This window comes from Pristiophorus japonicus, chromosome 2 (assembly GCF_044704955.1).
Source record: "Pristiophorus japonicus isolate sPriJap1 chromosome 2, sPriJap1.hap1, whole genome shotgun sequence".
NCBI classification, from domain to species: domain Eukaryota; kingdom Metazoa; phylum Chordata; class Chondrichthyes; family Pristiophoridae; genus Pristiophorus; species Pristiophorus japonicus.
In genome coordinates, this window is record NC_091978.1 from 375,089,392 (window position 1) to 375,102,140 (window position 12,749).

At 46.6% G+C, this 12,749-nt stretch overlaps 1 protein-coding gene across 2 annotated transcripts in view; it reads right to left on the reverse strand.

The window, feature by feature from the left end:
* Nucleotides 1–5,790, reverse strand: part of wdr32 (WD repeat domain 32) — a 30,982-nt gene extending 25,192 nt beyond the window's left edge. The window contains exons 1-2 of one of the 2 annotated variants that reach the window (XM_070866329.1): nucleotides 5,486–5,790; nucleotides 34–147 (exon numbers count right to left, since the gene is read on the reverse strand). In XM_070866329.1, the coding sequence (XP_070722430.1) occupies nucleotides 34–147; nucleotides 5,486–5,745 (374 nt within the window). In that variant the 5' untranslated portion in view covers nucleotides 5,746–5,790. Of the gene's footprint in view, nucleotides 1–33; nucleotides 148–3,084; nucleotides 3,173–5,485 lie in introns of those variants that run through there. The other variant, XM_070866339.1, reaches the window with a different exon arrangement.
* Nucleotides 5,791–12,749: the final 6,959 nt, after the last annotated feature.

The window sequence follows — 12,749 nt, forward strand, 5'->3', positions numbered from 1 at the left end:
TATCCCCCATGCTAATGTTGCTGTGTAACTGACCTGATATTGTTGACACAATCTTCATGAGCCTCAGACAGAGTTTTGATGTGTTTTGAAGATACTGGGTCAAACAAGAGAACTTCAGTCTGTTCACATGCCACCGTCAACACAGATCTACACAGAGGAGGAAACACAAACTTAACAGGAAACACAATCAGTTTTTCTATTCAGACTTTCAGATGACATTTAACAGTAGTATGTGCCTTCCCTAAATTTACTTCTCAATGAAATACAAAACAGTTTCTAAATGAATATTTTCACTACCGTTAAATGTACATCAGAAATTGTGTGCTACAAGTCTATACAGTTCATGTTTTCATATTCTCCATGTTATTTCTGTATTCACACAACAATGAAAATACTCGAACTACAGCTCTTCCCCCTAATCGCTGCAGTCCAACTGCCCTATTCGGGGGTTTAGAGCAGTATGAAACTTGCAACGTTGTATGATAGTGTTGAGGATCACTTTTGTTTCCTCCCACATGAATGGCTGGTATATTTGAAATTCTGTATAAATAAAAGCTTTGTGACTCTACGATTAGAGAATCTCTAGAGTGTTTCCGATTCGTTCATGCTAAACACTTGGTACTGGACCTCCCATCTTCAGGAGAATCAATTCCAGAAAAACATAGTCAGACATATTGCTCTCTGATTATGCTTCAACCGGTTTCCACCCCACTTATGCATCTAGTTCTGACTTCAAATACATTTAATTCATTCTAAGTTCATCCATTAATTTGGACCCATCTACCAAAGTATTTGTCGCTAACCCACCCAAGTGATACATTAGCAGGAGCTCAGCTATGGCCATGGGTAATTAGCTGTCTATGTTTCCAGTACAGCTCAGAGTACATCCTTCGGTTGCACATTCTCAAACAATCCCAAACCAGTCCCTTATACTTTTAAACTAGCCTCAGCTGCACAACACCAATTTGGAAAAATGCATAGCTCTCATCTTAGCAGACTTGCCTCAGGCTGTGCTTCGAACTCAGTCTGCAGCCTCCTCTGCCAATCCTTACCTTCACACACCTGATCTATTTTTAAACATTTTCCTTGCTACAGCTTCTATCTGACTCAACACCCCAACTATTTATATTTACATATATAGCACCATTCACCTCAGGAAGTCCCACTTACAGCCAATGAACTATTTTTTGAAGTGTAGACACTGTTGTAATGTAGGAAACGTGGCAAACAATTTGTGCACAGCAAGCGCCCACACACAGCAATGAGATAATGACCAGATAATCTCTCGGTGATGCTGACTGAGGAATAAATATTGGCCGGGAGATCTGGGAGAATTCCCCTGCTCTGGTTATGAATAAAATGTATTTAATTGTAATATAAATGTATGAAATGCACTTAAATACATTTTTATTCATAACCAGACATTTATAACTGCATATATTTATATTCAGAATGGGAAAGAAAGACTTGCATTTATATAGCATTTTATCACTTCTCTAAATGTCCCAAACTACTTCCCATACATTTAATGATTTGAATGAAAAATATATTACCGAATGTTATTAAATTCAATAACGTGATATATTTAGCTTTTATATATAGTTTCATATTTTCATACAATTACATACATATGTAATTAATGTCTACATACTGTAATAACTAGGCAAATTTATTTATTTATGCAACTAGAGTAAGGTCATAAATGTTTGTTCAATGGTAGGTGAGGCACAATTAAAATTTGCAGATGACATGAAACGAGGAAGTGTGGTAAACAGTGAGGAGGATATTAATAGACTTCCAGAAGATGTAGACAGGCTGGTGGAATGGGATGACACATGGCAGATGAAATTTAACACAGAGAAGCATGAGGTAATATATTTTGGTAGGAAGAATGAGGAGAGACATTACAAGCTACATGGTCCAATTTTAAGGGGGTGCAAGAGAAATACCTGGGGGTGTAGTGCACAAATCTTTGAAGGTGGCAAGACAGGTTAACAAAGCAGTTAATAAAGTGTATGGGATCCTGGGTTTATAAACAGAGGCAGAGAGTACAAAGGCCCGGAAGTTATGCTAAACCTATAAAACACTAGTCGGCCCCAGCTGGAGTAGTGTGTCCAATTCTGGGCACCACACTTTAGGAAGGACGGGAAGGCCTTGGAGAGGGTGCAGAAAGATTTACTAGAATAGTTCCAGGGATTAGAGATTATAGTTACGTGGATAGACTGGAGAAGCTGGGCTTACCCTGCTTGGAGCAGAGAAGGCAAAGAGGAGACTTGATGGAGGTGTTTAAAATCAAGGGTTTAGAGTAAATAAAGAGAAAGTGTTTTCAATGCCTGATGGGTTAATAACCAGCGGGCATGGATTTAAGGTCAGAGGCAACATGAGTAAAAACTTTTTTATGCAACAAGTGGTTAGGATCTGGAATGCACTGCCCGGTGGTGTGGTGGAGACAGATTCAATAGCAGCCTTCAAAAGGGAATTGGATAAATACTTGAAGGAGAAAGTATTGTAGGGATATGGGGAAAGAGCGGGACTAACTGGATTGCTCTTCAAAAGAACCAGCACAGACTCGATGGGGCGAATTACGTCCTTCTGTGCTGTACAGTGTCAGTTGGGGTTTATTTATAGCACTCTCACCTCAGTCAAAAGGTTGAGGGTTCAAGTCCCCACTCCAGAGACTTGAGCACAAAAATCTAGGCTGCGCTCCAGTGCAATAATGAGGGAGTAGGTGCTGTCTTTCAGATTAGACGTTAAACCGATGCCCCTCAGGTGGAGGTAAAAGATCCCACGGCACTATTTCGAAGAGCAGGGGAGTTCTCCCCAGTATCCTGGCCAATATTTACCCCTCAATCACCATCATGAAAAACAGATTATCTGGTCATTATCACATTGTTGTGTTTGGGAGCTTCCTGGGTGCAAATTGGCTGCCGCGTTTCCTCCATTACAGCAGTGACTACACTTCAAAAAATACTTCATTGGCTGTAAAGTGGTTTGGGGCTTCCGGTTGCCGTGAAAGACGCTATATAAATGCAAGTCTTTCTTTTTACTAGTCTATGATTCTATAATGGACAAGGTGAACACTACCATGACAGATTGATCCGGTTGTCTTTTGTGCTATACCATGATATCTCTTGAATCGCATTGGTTGGTCATAACTAGATTCCAATTGGTAGCTGCCCATTTCGATATTCGGGCAGCAGTTCCCTCAGCACAGACCTTCATTTCCAGGAGGAACCAGGCACAGAAGCAGAGGCCTGGGGCAGGTGACAAAGTGTGCACACTGCCTTATATTAATATTCAGCAATAGACCAATAATGGTACCTCAGCAAAAATCACAGCACTAATAGATTGTTGTCAAATAAAGTCTAACATGTATGGTGGCCGAGACATAGCAATGACATTAAAACGTTTGTGCAGGTGTCACGGGCTGAAAGTTTACTCCCGGTGTGCATTTCCAACTGTTTCAGTGTAAAGTGGTTCCACAGCATCATGCTGCAGTCAATGTAGCTTGAATCCCAAAGTCAGGGTCCAGGCTGACTCCAGAGTGCAGTCGAGTGAGCCTCCCTCCTCTGCTCTTGGGTTTACACCATAATTATTAAAGGAGAGATGCAAAACTGGGACCAGCTCACACCAGCACTAAACTTCCCTTAGAAGATGAGAAGGGGGATTTAATAATGGGAAATGTGGAAATGGCTGAGACCGTAAACAATTATTTTGCTTCGGTCTTCACAGTGGAAGACACAAAAACCATGCCAAAAATTGCTGGTCACGGGAATGTGGGAAGGGAGGACCTTGAGACAATCACTATCACAAGGGGGGTAGTGCTGGACAGGCTAATGGGACTCAAGGTAGACAAGTCCCCTGGTCCTGATGAAATGCATCCCAGGGTATTAAAAGAGATGGCGGAAGTTATAGCAGATGCATTCGTTATAATCTACCAAAATTCTCTGGACTCTGGGAAGGTACCAGCGGATTGGAAAGCAGCTAATGTAACGCCTCTGTTTAAAAAAGGGGGCAGACAAAAGGCAGGTAACTATAGGCCGGTTAGTTTAACATCTGTAGTGGGGAAAATGCTTGAAACTATTAAGGAAGAAATAGCGGGACATCTAGATAGGAATAGTGCAATCAAGCAGACGCAACATGGATTCATGAAGGGGAAATCATGTTTAACTAATTTACTGGAATTCTTTGAGGATATAATGAGCATGGTGGATAGAGGTGTACCGATGGATGTGGTGTATTTAGATTTTCAAAAGGCATTCGATAAGGTGCCACACAAAAGGTTACTGCAGAAGATAAGGGTACGCGGAGTCAGAGGAAATGTATTAGCATGGATAGAGAATTGGCTGGCGAACAGAAAGCAGAGAGTCGGGATAAATGGGTCCTTTTCGGGTTGGAAATCGGTGGTTAGTGGTGTGCCACAGGGATCGGTGCTGGGACCACAACTGTTTACAATATACATAGATGACCTGGAAGAGGGGACAGAGTGTAGTGGAACAAAATTTGCAGATGACACAAAGATTAGTGGGAAAGCGGGTTGTGTAGAGGACACAGAGAGGCTGCAAAGAGATTTAGATAGGTTAAGCGAATGGGCTAAGGTTTGGCAGATGGAATACAATGTCGGAAAGTGTGAGGTCATCCACCTTGGGAAAAAAAACAGTAAAAGGGAATATTATTTGAATGGGGAGAAATTACAACATGCTGCGGTGCAGAGGGACCTGGGGTCCTTCCCAAAAAGTTAGTTTGCAGGTGCAGCAGGTAATCAGGAAGGCGAATGGAATGTTGGCCTTCATTGCGAGAGGGATGGAGTACAAAAGCAGGGAGGTCCTGCTGCAACTGTACAGGGTATTGGTGAGGCCACACCTGGAGTACTGCGTGCAGTTTTGGTCACCTTACTTAAGGAAGGATATACTAGCTTTGGAGGGGGTACAGAGACGATTCACGAGGCTGATTCCGGAGATGAGGGGTTACCTTATGATGATAGATTGAGTAGACTGGGTCTTTACTTGTTGGAGTTCAGAAGGATGATGGGTGATCTTATAGAAACATTTAAAATAATGAAAGGGATAGACAAGATAGAGGCAGAGAGGTTGTTTCCACTGGTCGGGGAGACTAGAACTAGGGGGCACAGCCTCAAAATACGGGGGAGACAATTTAAAACCGAGTTGAGAAGGAATTTCTTCTCCCAGAGGGTTGTGAATCTGTGGAATTCTCTGCCCAAGGGAGCAGTTGAGGCTAGCTCATTGAATGTATTCAAGTCACAGATAGAGAGATTTTTAACCAATAAGGGAATTAAGGGTTACGGGGAGCGGGCAGGTAAGTGGAGCTGAGCCCAGGCCAGATCTCGGTGAGTGGCGGAGCAGGCTCGAGGGGCTGGATGGCCCACTCCTGCTCCTAATGCTTGTTCTGTTCTGAGAACACACACCGGGTGTTTATTGCAGCACTGCTCCGGGAGGGGCCCCGGGACCCCGGGAGCGATCCTTACCCGTCGGGCGAGTACTCCAGGTTGAAGGCGGCTCCGTGGGTCTTGGTGCCGAGCGACACCGAGCCGGCCGGGTTCATCGAGCGGTACAGGCTGGTCCTGATACAGTAGGTCTCCCGACCCGGCCCCACCAGCGGCCCGAGGCCGAGGCCCATCGAGCGGCTGCGCACCCAGGAGAACACGCCGCGCCGGCGGCTCCTGGCGGGCGGTGCCGGGGCCGGGCTCGGTTCCCCGGGCGGTACCGGGGCCGGTTTCCCGCTCATGGCGGCGGCCTCTGGCTGCGCGCGCACTCCAACCGTCACAACCGCCGCCCGCCCGGTGCCCCCTCAGTGCCGTCCGGCCGCTCGCGCTTCCGGTATAAAGGTTCCGCTTCCGGCCCCGCTCAGGGTGCGCCGGCGGGGGAATGGTGAAGTTGTGGAGCGTCTCCCGCACACTGCTGCCCGCTAGTGACCCGGGTCAGGGTCAAGTCCCGCCAGTGACCCGGGTCAGGGTCAAGTCCCGCCAGTGACCCGGGTCAGGGTCAAGTCCCGCCAGTGACCCGGGTCAGGGTCAAGTCCCGCCAGTGACCCGGGTCAGGGTCAAGTCCCGCCAGTGACCTGGGTCAGGGTCAAGTCCCGCCAGTGACCTGGGTCAGGGTCAAGTCCCGCTACCTTAAGTCCCGCTACTAACCTGAGTTAGGGTCAAGTTCCGCTAGTAACCTGGGTCAGGGTCAGGGTCAAGTCCCGCTAGTAACCTGGGTCAGGGTCAAGTCCCGCTAGTAACCTGAGTCAGGGTCAAGTCCCGCTAGTAACCTGAGTCAGGGTCAAGTCCCGCTAGTAACCTAAGTCAGGGTCAAGTCCCGCTACCTTAAGTCCCGCTAGTAACCTGAGTCAGGGTCAAGTCCCGCTAGTAACCTGGGTCAGGGTCAAGTCCCGCTAGTAACCTGGGTCAGGGTCAAGTCCCGCCAGTGACCCGGGTCAGGGTCAAGTCCCGCCAGTGACCCGGGTCAGGGTCAAGTCCCGCCAGTGACCCGGGTCAGGGTCAAGTCCCGCCAGTGACCCGGGTCAGGGTCAAGTCCCGCCAGTGACCCGGGTCAGGGTCAAGTCCCGCCAGTGACCTGGGTCAGGGTCAAGTCCCGCCAGTGACCTGGGTCAGGGTCAAGTCCCGCCAGTGACCCGGGTCAGGGTCAAGTCCCGCCAGTGACCTGGGTCAGGGTCAAGTCCCGCCAGTGACCTGGGTCAGGGTCAAGTCCCGCTACCTTAAGTCCCGCTACTAACCTGAGTTAGGGTCAAGTTCCGCTAGTAACCTGGGTCAGGGTCAAGTCCCGCTAGTAACCTGGGTCAGGGTCAAGTCCCGCTAGTAACCTGGGTCAGGGTCAAGTCCCGCTAGTAACCTGGGTCAGGGTCAAGTCCCGCTAGTAACCTGGGTCAGGGTCAAGTCCCGCTAGTAACCTGGGTCAGGGTCAAGTCCCGCTAGTAACCTGAGTCAGGGTCAAGTCCCGCTAGTAACCTGAGTCAGGGTCAAGTCCCGCTAGTAACCTAAGTCAGGGTCAAGTCCCGCTACCTTAAGTCCCGCTAGTAACCTGAGTCAGGGTCAAGTCCCGCTAGTAACCTGGGTCAGGGTCAAGTCCCGCTACCTTAAGTCCCGCTAGTAACCTGAGTCAGGGTCAAGTCCCGCTAGTAACCTGAGTCAGGGTCAAGTCCCGCTAGTAACCTGAGTCAGGGTCAAGTTCCCCTAGTAACCTCAGTCAGGGTCAAGTTCCGCTAGTAACCTCGGTCAGGGTCAAGTTAAAACACACTCCACACTAAATGGTCATCATTTAAATTAACTTTTTTTACTTTCTGATTTGGAATGTTTAAGGGTGCTCAGAATTTTTTTTATTTTTGGAGCTTCTGTTCTCCACAAACTTGGTATGATTTTACTTTTGTCCTTTTCATGGACCAACTTTAGCCCCTGTCTCCTCTCATATTGAGGCCATTTAACAATAGGATTTGTGAGAAAGTAACATAACATTTTTTTTAAATGATTTGAATATTCATTGTACCCAACATCATACCAGAATAATCATATCCTTGGTTTTGTTTTCTCATTTGTCCCTGATATTTTAGAGCTCACACCATTGTCATGTTTATAATATACACAGATAGCAAGTGCATTGTGCCTACTTCAGGGAGCAGTGCGAGCTGGTGCAGGAGGGTGATGGCAGCAAAGAGTGACGACATCAAGGTCCAGATCGGTGATTGGAACGTGGGCAGGTACAGCAGGAGCGGCGAGAGACTGTAGAGGGATGTGATCGGGGCCGAGGGGAGGCGTGAGTTCGGGGCCAGCCCACACTGCGATATGTGAGCGCACTAGGTGCGTGCAGCAGAGCTGGTCTCCAGTCGTCTTGGTTAACTCTTGCCACTGGACCAAGACCCAGCTCTGTCCAGCCCGTGTGGTGGCTGGTGTGTAACGGCCGCCACACGTTAAAAAAAATCCACGCACAGGCATCTTCCACCCTTCAGGATGTAGTTCAAGACCTAGAACTTTAGGTCCTTCATTGAAACACCTGTGAACTCATCCATTTTTGGCATGGAAGCAAGTCATCCTCATTTCGAGGGACTGCCTATGATGATGATGATAAGTAAAATCATAGAGACTTTGATATTCCTTACATTTTCTAGGTTCGTAACCTTGGTGTCATATTTGACTGTCACATATCCGCAGCATAACTAAAACCGCCTATTTCCACCTCTATAACATCGTCCGTCTCTGCCCCTGCCTCAGCTCATCCGCTGCTGAAACCCTCATCCGTGCCTTTGTTACCTTTAGACTTGACTATTCCAACCCACTCCTGGCTGGCCTCCCACATTCTATCCGACATAAACGAGAGGTGATCCAAAACTCGGCTGCCCATGTTCTAACTCGCACCGAGTCCCACTCACCCATCACCCCCTGTGCTCACTGCCCCGTGTCCTAACTCGCACCAAGTCCTGCTCACCCATCACCCCCTGTGCTCGCTGCCCCGTGTCCTAACTCTCACCGAGTCCTGCTCACCCATCACCTCCTGTGCTCACTGCCCCGTGTCCTAACTCGCACCGAGTCCTGCTCACCCATCACCACTCGTGCTCGCTGACCTACATTGGCTCCCGGTTAACCAATGCCTCGATTTCAAAATTCTCATCCTTGTTTTCAAATCCCTCAATGGCCATGCCCCTCCCTATCTCTGTAATCTCCTCCAGCCCCACAACCACCCTGAAATTTCCGTGTTACTCTAATTCTTCCCTCCTGAGCATCCCTGATTATAATCGCTCCACCATCGGTGGCTGTGCCTTCTGTTGCCTGGGCCCCAAGCTCTGGAACTCCCTCTCTAAACCTCTCCACCTCTCTCTCCTCCTTCAAGGCGCTCCTTAAAACCGACCTCTTTGACAAGCTTTTGCGGCTCGGTGTCAAATTTATTTGCTTTATCTTAAAACCCTCTTGTGAAGCGCCTTGGGAGGTTTTACTACGTTGAAGGTGCAATATAAATACAAGTTGTTATTGTTGAAGGTTTTGAAATATTTGTTATAAAAATATTGGCGACAAGGTGGTGAAACCTCCAGGAATAGCTCCAGAGTTGGCAACCGTGTTTAGTTCTGCCGCTTTGTATGGGGTAAAAGGGGGATGGAGTATAAAAGGGAAGTCCTGCTCCAACTAAAAAGACCACACCTGGAGTATTGAGTGCAGTTTTGGTCTCATTATTTAAGGATAGAAGTTATACACTTGCGTTGGAGGCAGTTCAGAGAAGGTTGACGCCTGAGATGAGGGGTTGTCATATGATTAAAGGTTGAGCCTATACTCATTGGAGTTTAGAAGAATGAGAGGTGATCTTATTGAAACATAAAATTCTGAGGCGGCTTGACAGGGTAGATGAAGAGAGGATGTTTCCCCTCGAGATGGAATCTAGAACGAGGGGGCATAGTTTCAGAATAAGGGGTCACCCATTTAAAACAGAAATGAGGAGGAATTTATTCTCTGAGGGTCATGAATCTTTGGAATTCTCTGCTCCAGAGAGTTGTGGAGGCTGGGTCATTGAATATATTTAAGGTGGAGATTGACAGATTTATGAATAATGGAGAGTCAAGGGTTATGGGGAGCGGGCAGGGAAGTGGTGTTGCGGCCAGGATCACATCAGCCATGATCTTATTCAATGGTGGAGCAGGCTCGAGGGACCAAATGGCCTCTTCATGATGTCACTGAGGGGCAACCTGTAGATGAGGAATAAGGGGGTCAAGGATGAAACATCAGAACACCCAAGGTGACTTGTCGAAACCATTGCAGCCAGGTGTGGAAAAAGTGGAGTACAGCATCCTGTGCACAAACATAAAGTGACTGCTGACAGGCTGAATAGCGATTTTCTTAAAAAGCTGAATGCTCGATAATACAATGATAATCTGGGTCAGGCATTGATAAGGCACTGGGGACAAAATAAAGACAGGGTATAAACAGTTCCAAAATGGGAACATGATAGGTGGATGGAAGAAACAGGAAGGGAAATGGGATGGGGCAGCTCAAGTGTGAAGAAGCTTAAATCAATGTTCAGGTGAGGGGACTGAGAAGTGCCCAAGAGAAATGAGAAAACGGTTACTGAAGTCAGCATAATGCCCGATGGAGCAATGGGACCAGAGACAGACGCGTCAGAGTGCAATTGGGAAGCTGAAGCAGTGAGCCGAAGGTAGCGGGCTCTCACAAGAGGTTTGGCGGTTGGAGAGCATCACGCGGCCAGAGATGTGGCAAATTTCAGCCAAGATTCTAATTCCTGATTATCAGTACTGCAAGTGTATGTGTTGATATTGAGAGCTGTCAACTGCAGTAAAACATAGAAAATAGGTGCAGGAGTAGGCCATTCAGCCCTTCGAGCCTGCACCGCCATTCAATATGATCATGCACCTCAGTACCCCATTCCTGCTTTCTCTCCATATCCCCTGATCCCTTTAGCCGTAAGGGCCATATCTAACTCCCTTTTGAATATATCTAACGAACTGGCATCAACAACTCTGTGGTAGAGAATGCCACAGGTTCACAAAAAAGAAGTTTCTCCTCATCTTGGTCCTAAATGGCTTACCCCTTATCCTTAGACTGTGACTCCTGGTTCTGGACTTCCCCAACATCGGGAACATTCTTCCTGCATCTAACCTGTCCAATCCCGTCAGAATTTTATATGTTTCTATGAGATCCCCTCTCATCCTTCTAAATTCCATTGAATATAAGCCTAGTCAATCCAATCTTTCTTCATATGTCAGTCCCGTCATCCCAGGAATCAGTCTGGTGAACCTTCGCTGCACTCCCTCAATATCAAGAATGTCCTTCCTCAGATTAGGAGACCAAAACTGTACACAATATTTAAGCTGTGGCCTCACCAAGGCCCTGTACAACTGCAGCAAGACCTCCCTGCTCCTATACTCAAATCCTCTCGCTATGAAGGCCAACATGCCATTTGCCTTCTTCACCACCTGCTGTACCTGCATGCCAACCTTCAATGACTGATGTACCATGACACCCAGGTCTCGTTGCACCTCCCCTTTTACTAATCGGTCACCATTCAGCTAATAATCTGCCTTCCTGTTTTTAACCACCAAAAAAACCTCACATTTATCCACATTATACTTCATCTGCCATGCATTTGCCCACTCACCTAACCTGTCCAAGTCACCCTGCAGCCTCCTCACAGCTCCCACTGCCACCCAGCTTAGTGTCATCTGCAAAATTGGGAGATATTACATTCAATTCCTTTGTCTAAATCATTGATGTATATTGTAAATAGCTGGGGTCCCAGCACTGAACCTTGTGGTACACCACTAGTCACTGCCTGCCATTCTGAAAAGGAGATGTTTATCCCTACTCTTTGCTTCCTGTCTGCCAACCAGTTCTCTATCCACATCAATACATTACCCCAATACCATGTGCTTTAATTTTGCACACTAATCTCTTGTGTGGGACCTTGACAAAAGCCTTTTGAAAGTCCAAATACACCACATCCACTGGCTCCCCCTTGTCCACTCTACTAGTTACATCCTCAAAAAATTCTAGAAGATTTGTCAAGCATGATTTCCCTTTCATAAATCCATGCTGACTTGGACCGATCGTGTCACTGCTTTCCAAATGCGCTGTTATTACATCTTTAATAATTGATTCCAACATTTTCCCCACCACCAATGTCAGGCTGACCGGTCTATAATTCTGTCTTCTCTCTCCCTCCTGTTTTAAAAAGTGGAGTTACATTAGCTACCCTCCAGTCCATAGAAATTGATCCAAAGTCTATAGAATGTTGGAAAATGACCACCAATACATCCACTATTTCTAGGGCCACTTCCTTAAGTACTCTGGGATGCAGACTCTCAGTCCCTTCAATTTCCCTAACACAATTTGCTGACTAACAACGATTTCCTTTAGTTCCTCCTCCTCACTAGACCCTCGGTCCCCTAGAATTTCTGGAAGGTTATTTGTGTCTTCCTTAGTGAAGTCAGAACCAAAGTATTTGTTCATTTGGTCTGCCATTTCTTTGTTCCCCCATTATAAATTCGCCTGATTCTGAATGTAAGGGACCCACATTTCTCTTCACGTATCTGTAGAAGCTTTTGCAGTCAGTTTTTATGTTCACTGCAAACTTACTCTCATTCTGTTTTCTCCCTCCTAATTAAACCCTTTATCTTCCTCTGCTGAATTCTAAATTTCTCCCAGTCCTCAGGTTTGCTGCTTTTTTTGGCCAATTTATATGCCTCTTCCTTGGATTTAACACGATCCCCAATTTCCCTTGTCAGCCACGGTTGAGCCACCTTCCCTGTTTTATTTTTTACGCCAGACAGGGATGTACAATTGTTGAAGTTCATCCCAATTGCATCATATCCGTTAACAGCCATCTGTGCAGTTAATTCATCCACCTTATTACGAATGCTCCTCGCATTGAGACTCAGAGCCTTCAGGCTTGTTTTTTTAACACTCTGTCCTTTTAGAATTATGTTGTAATGTGGCCCTTTTTGATTTTTCTGTCCTCCACTTCTACTTTTCTCCTTTATACCTTTTCCTATGATCCTATTTTACTTCCCTCTGTCTTCCTGCATAGTTTCCCATCCCCCTACCCTATTAGTTTAAATCCTCCCCAACAGCACTAGCAAACACTCTCCCTAGGACCTCAGTAAGAATGAGTGGCTTGTTGGTGGGGGAAAGAGGGAAGGAAATGGAGTGATGATTCAACATTGAAGGCACTTGGAATTGAGTTTGAAGGTGAGTGACAAGAACAGAGAATAATGTTGTGCCTGTGACAAAGGAA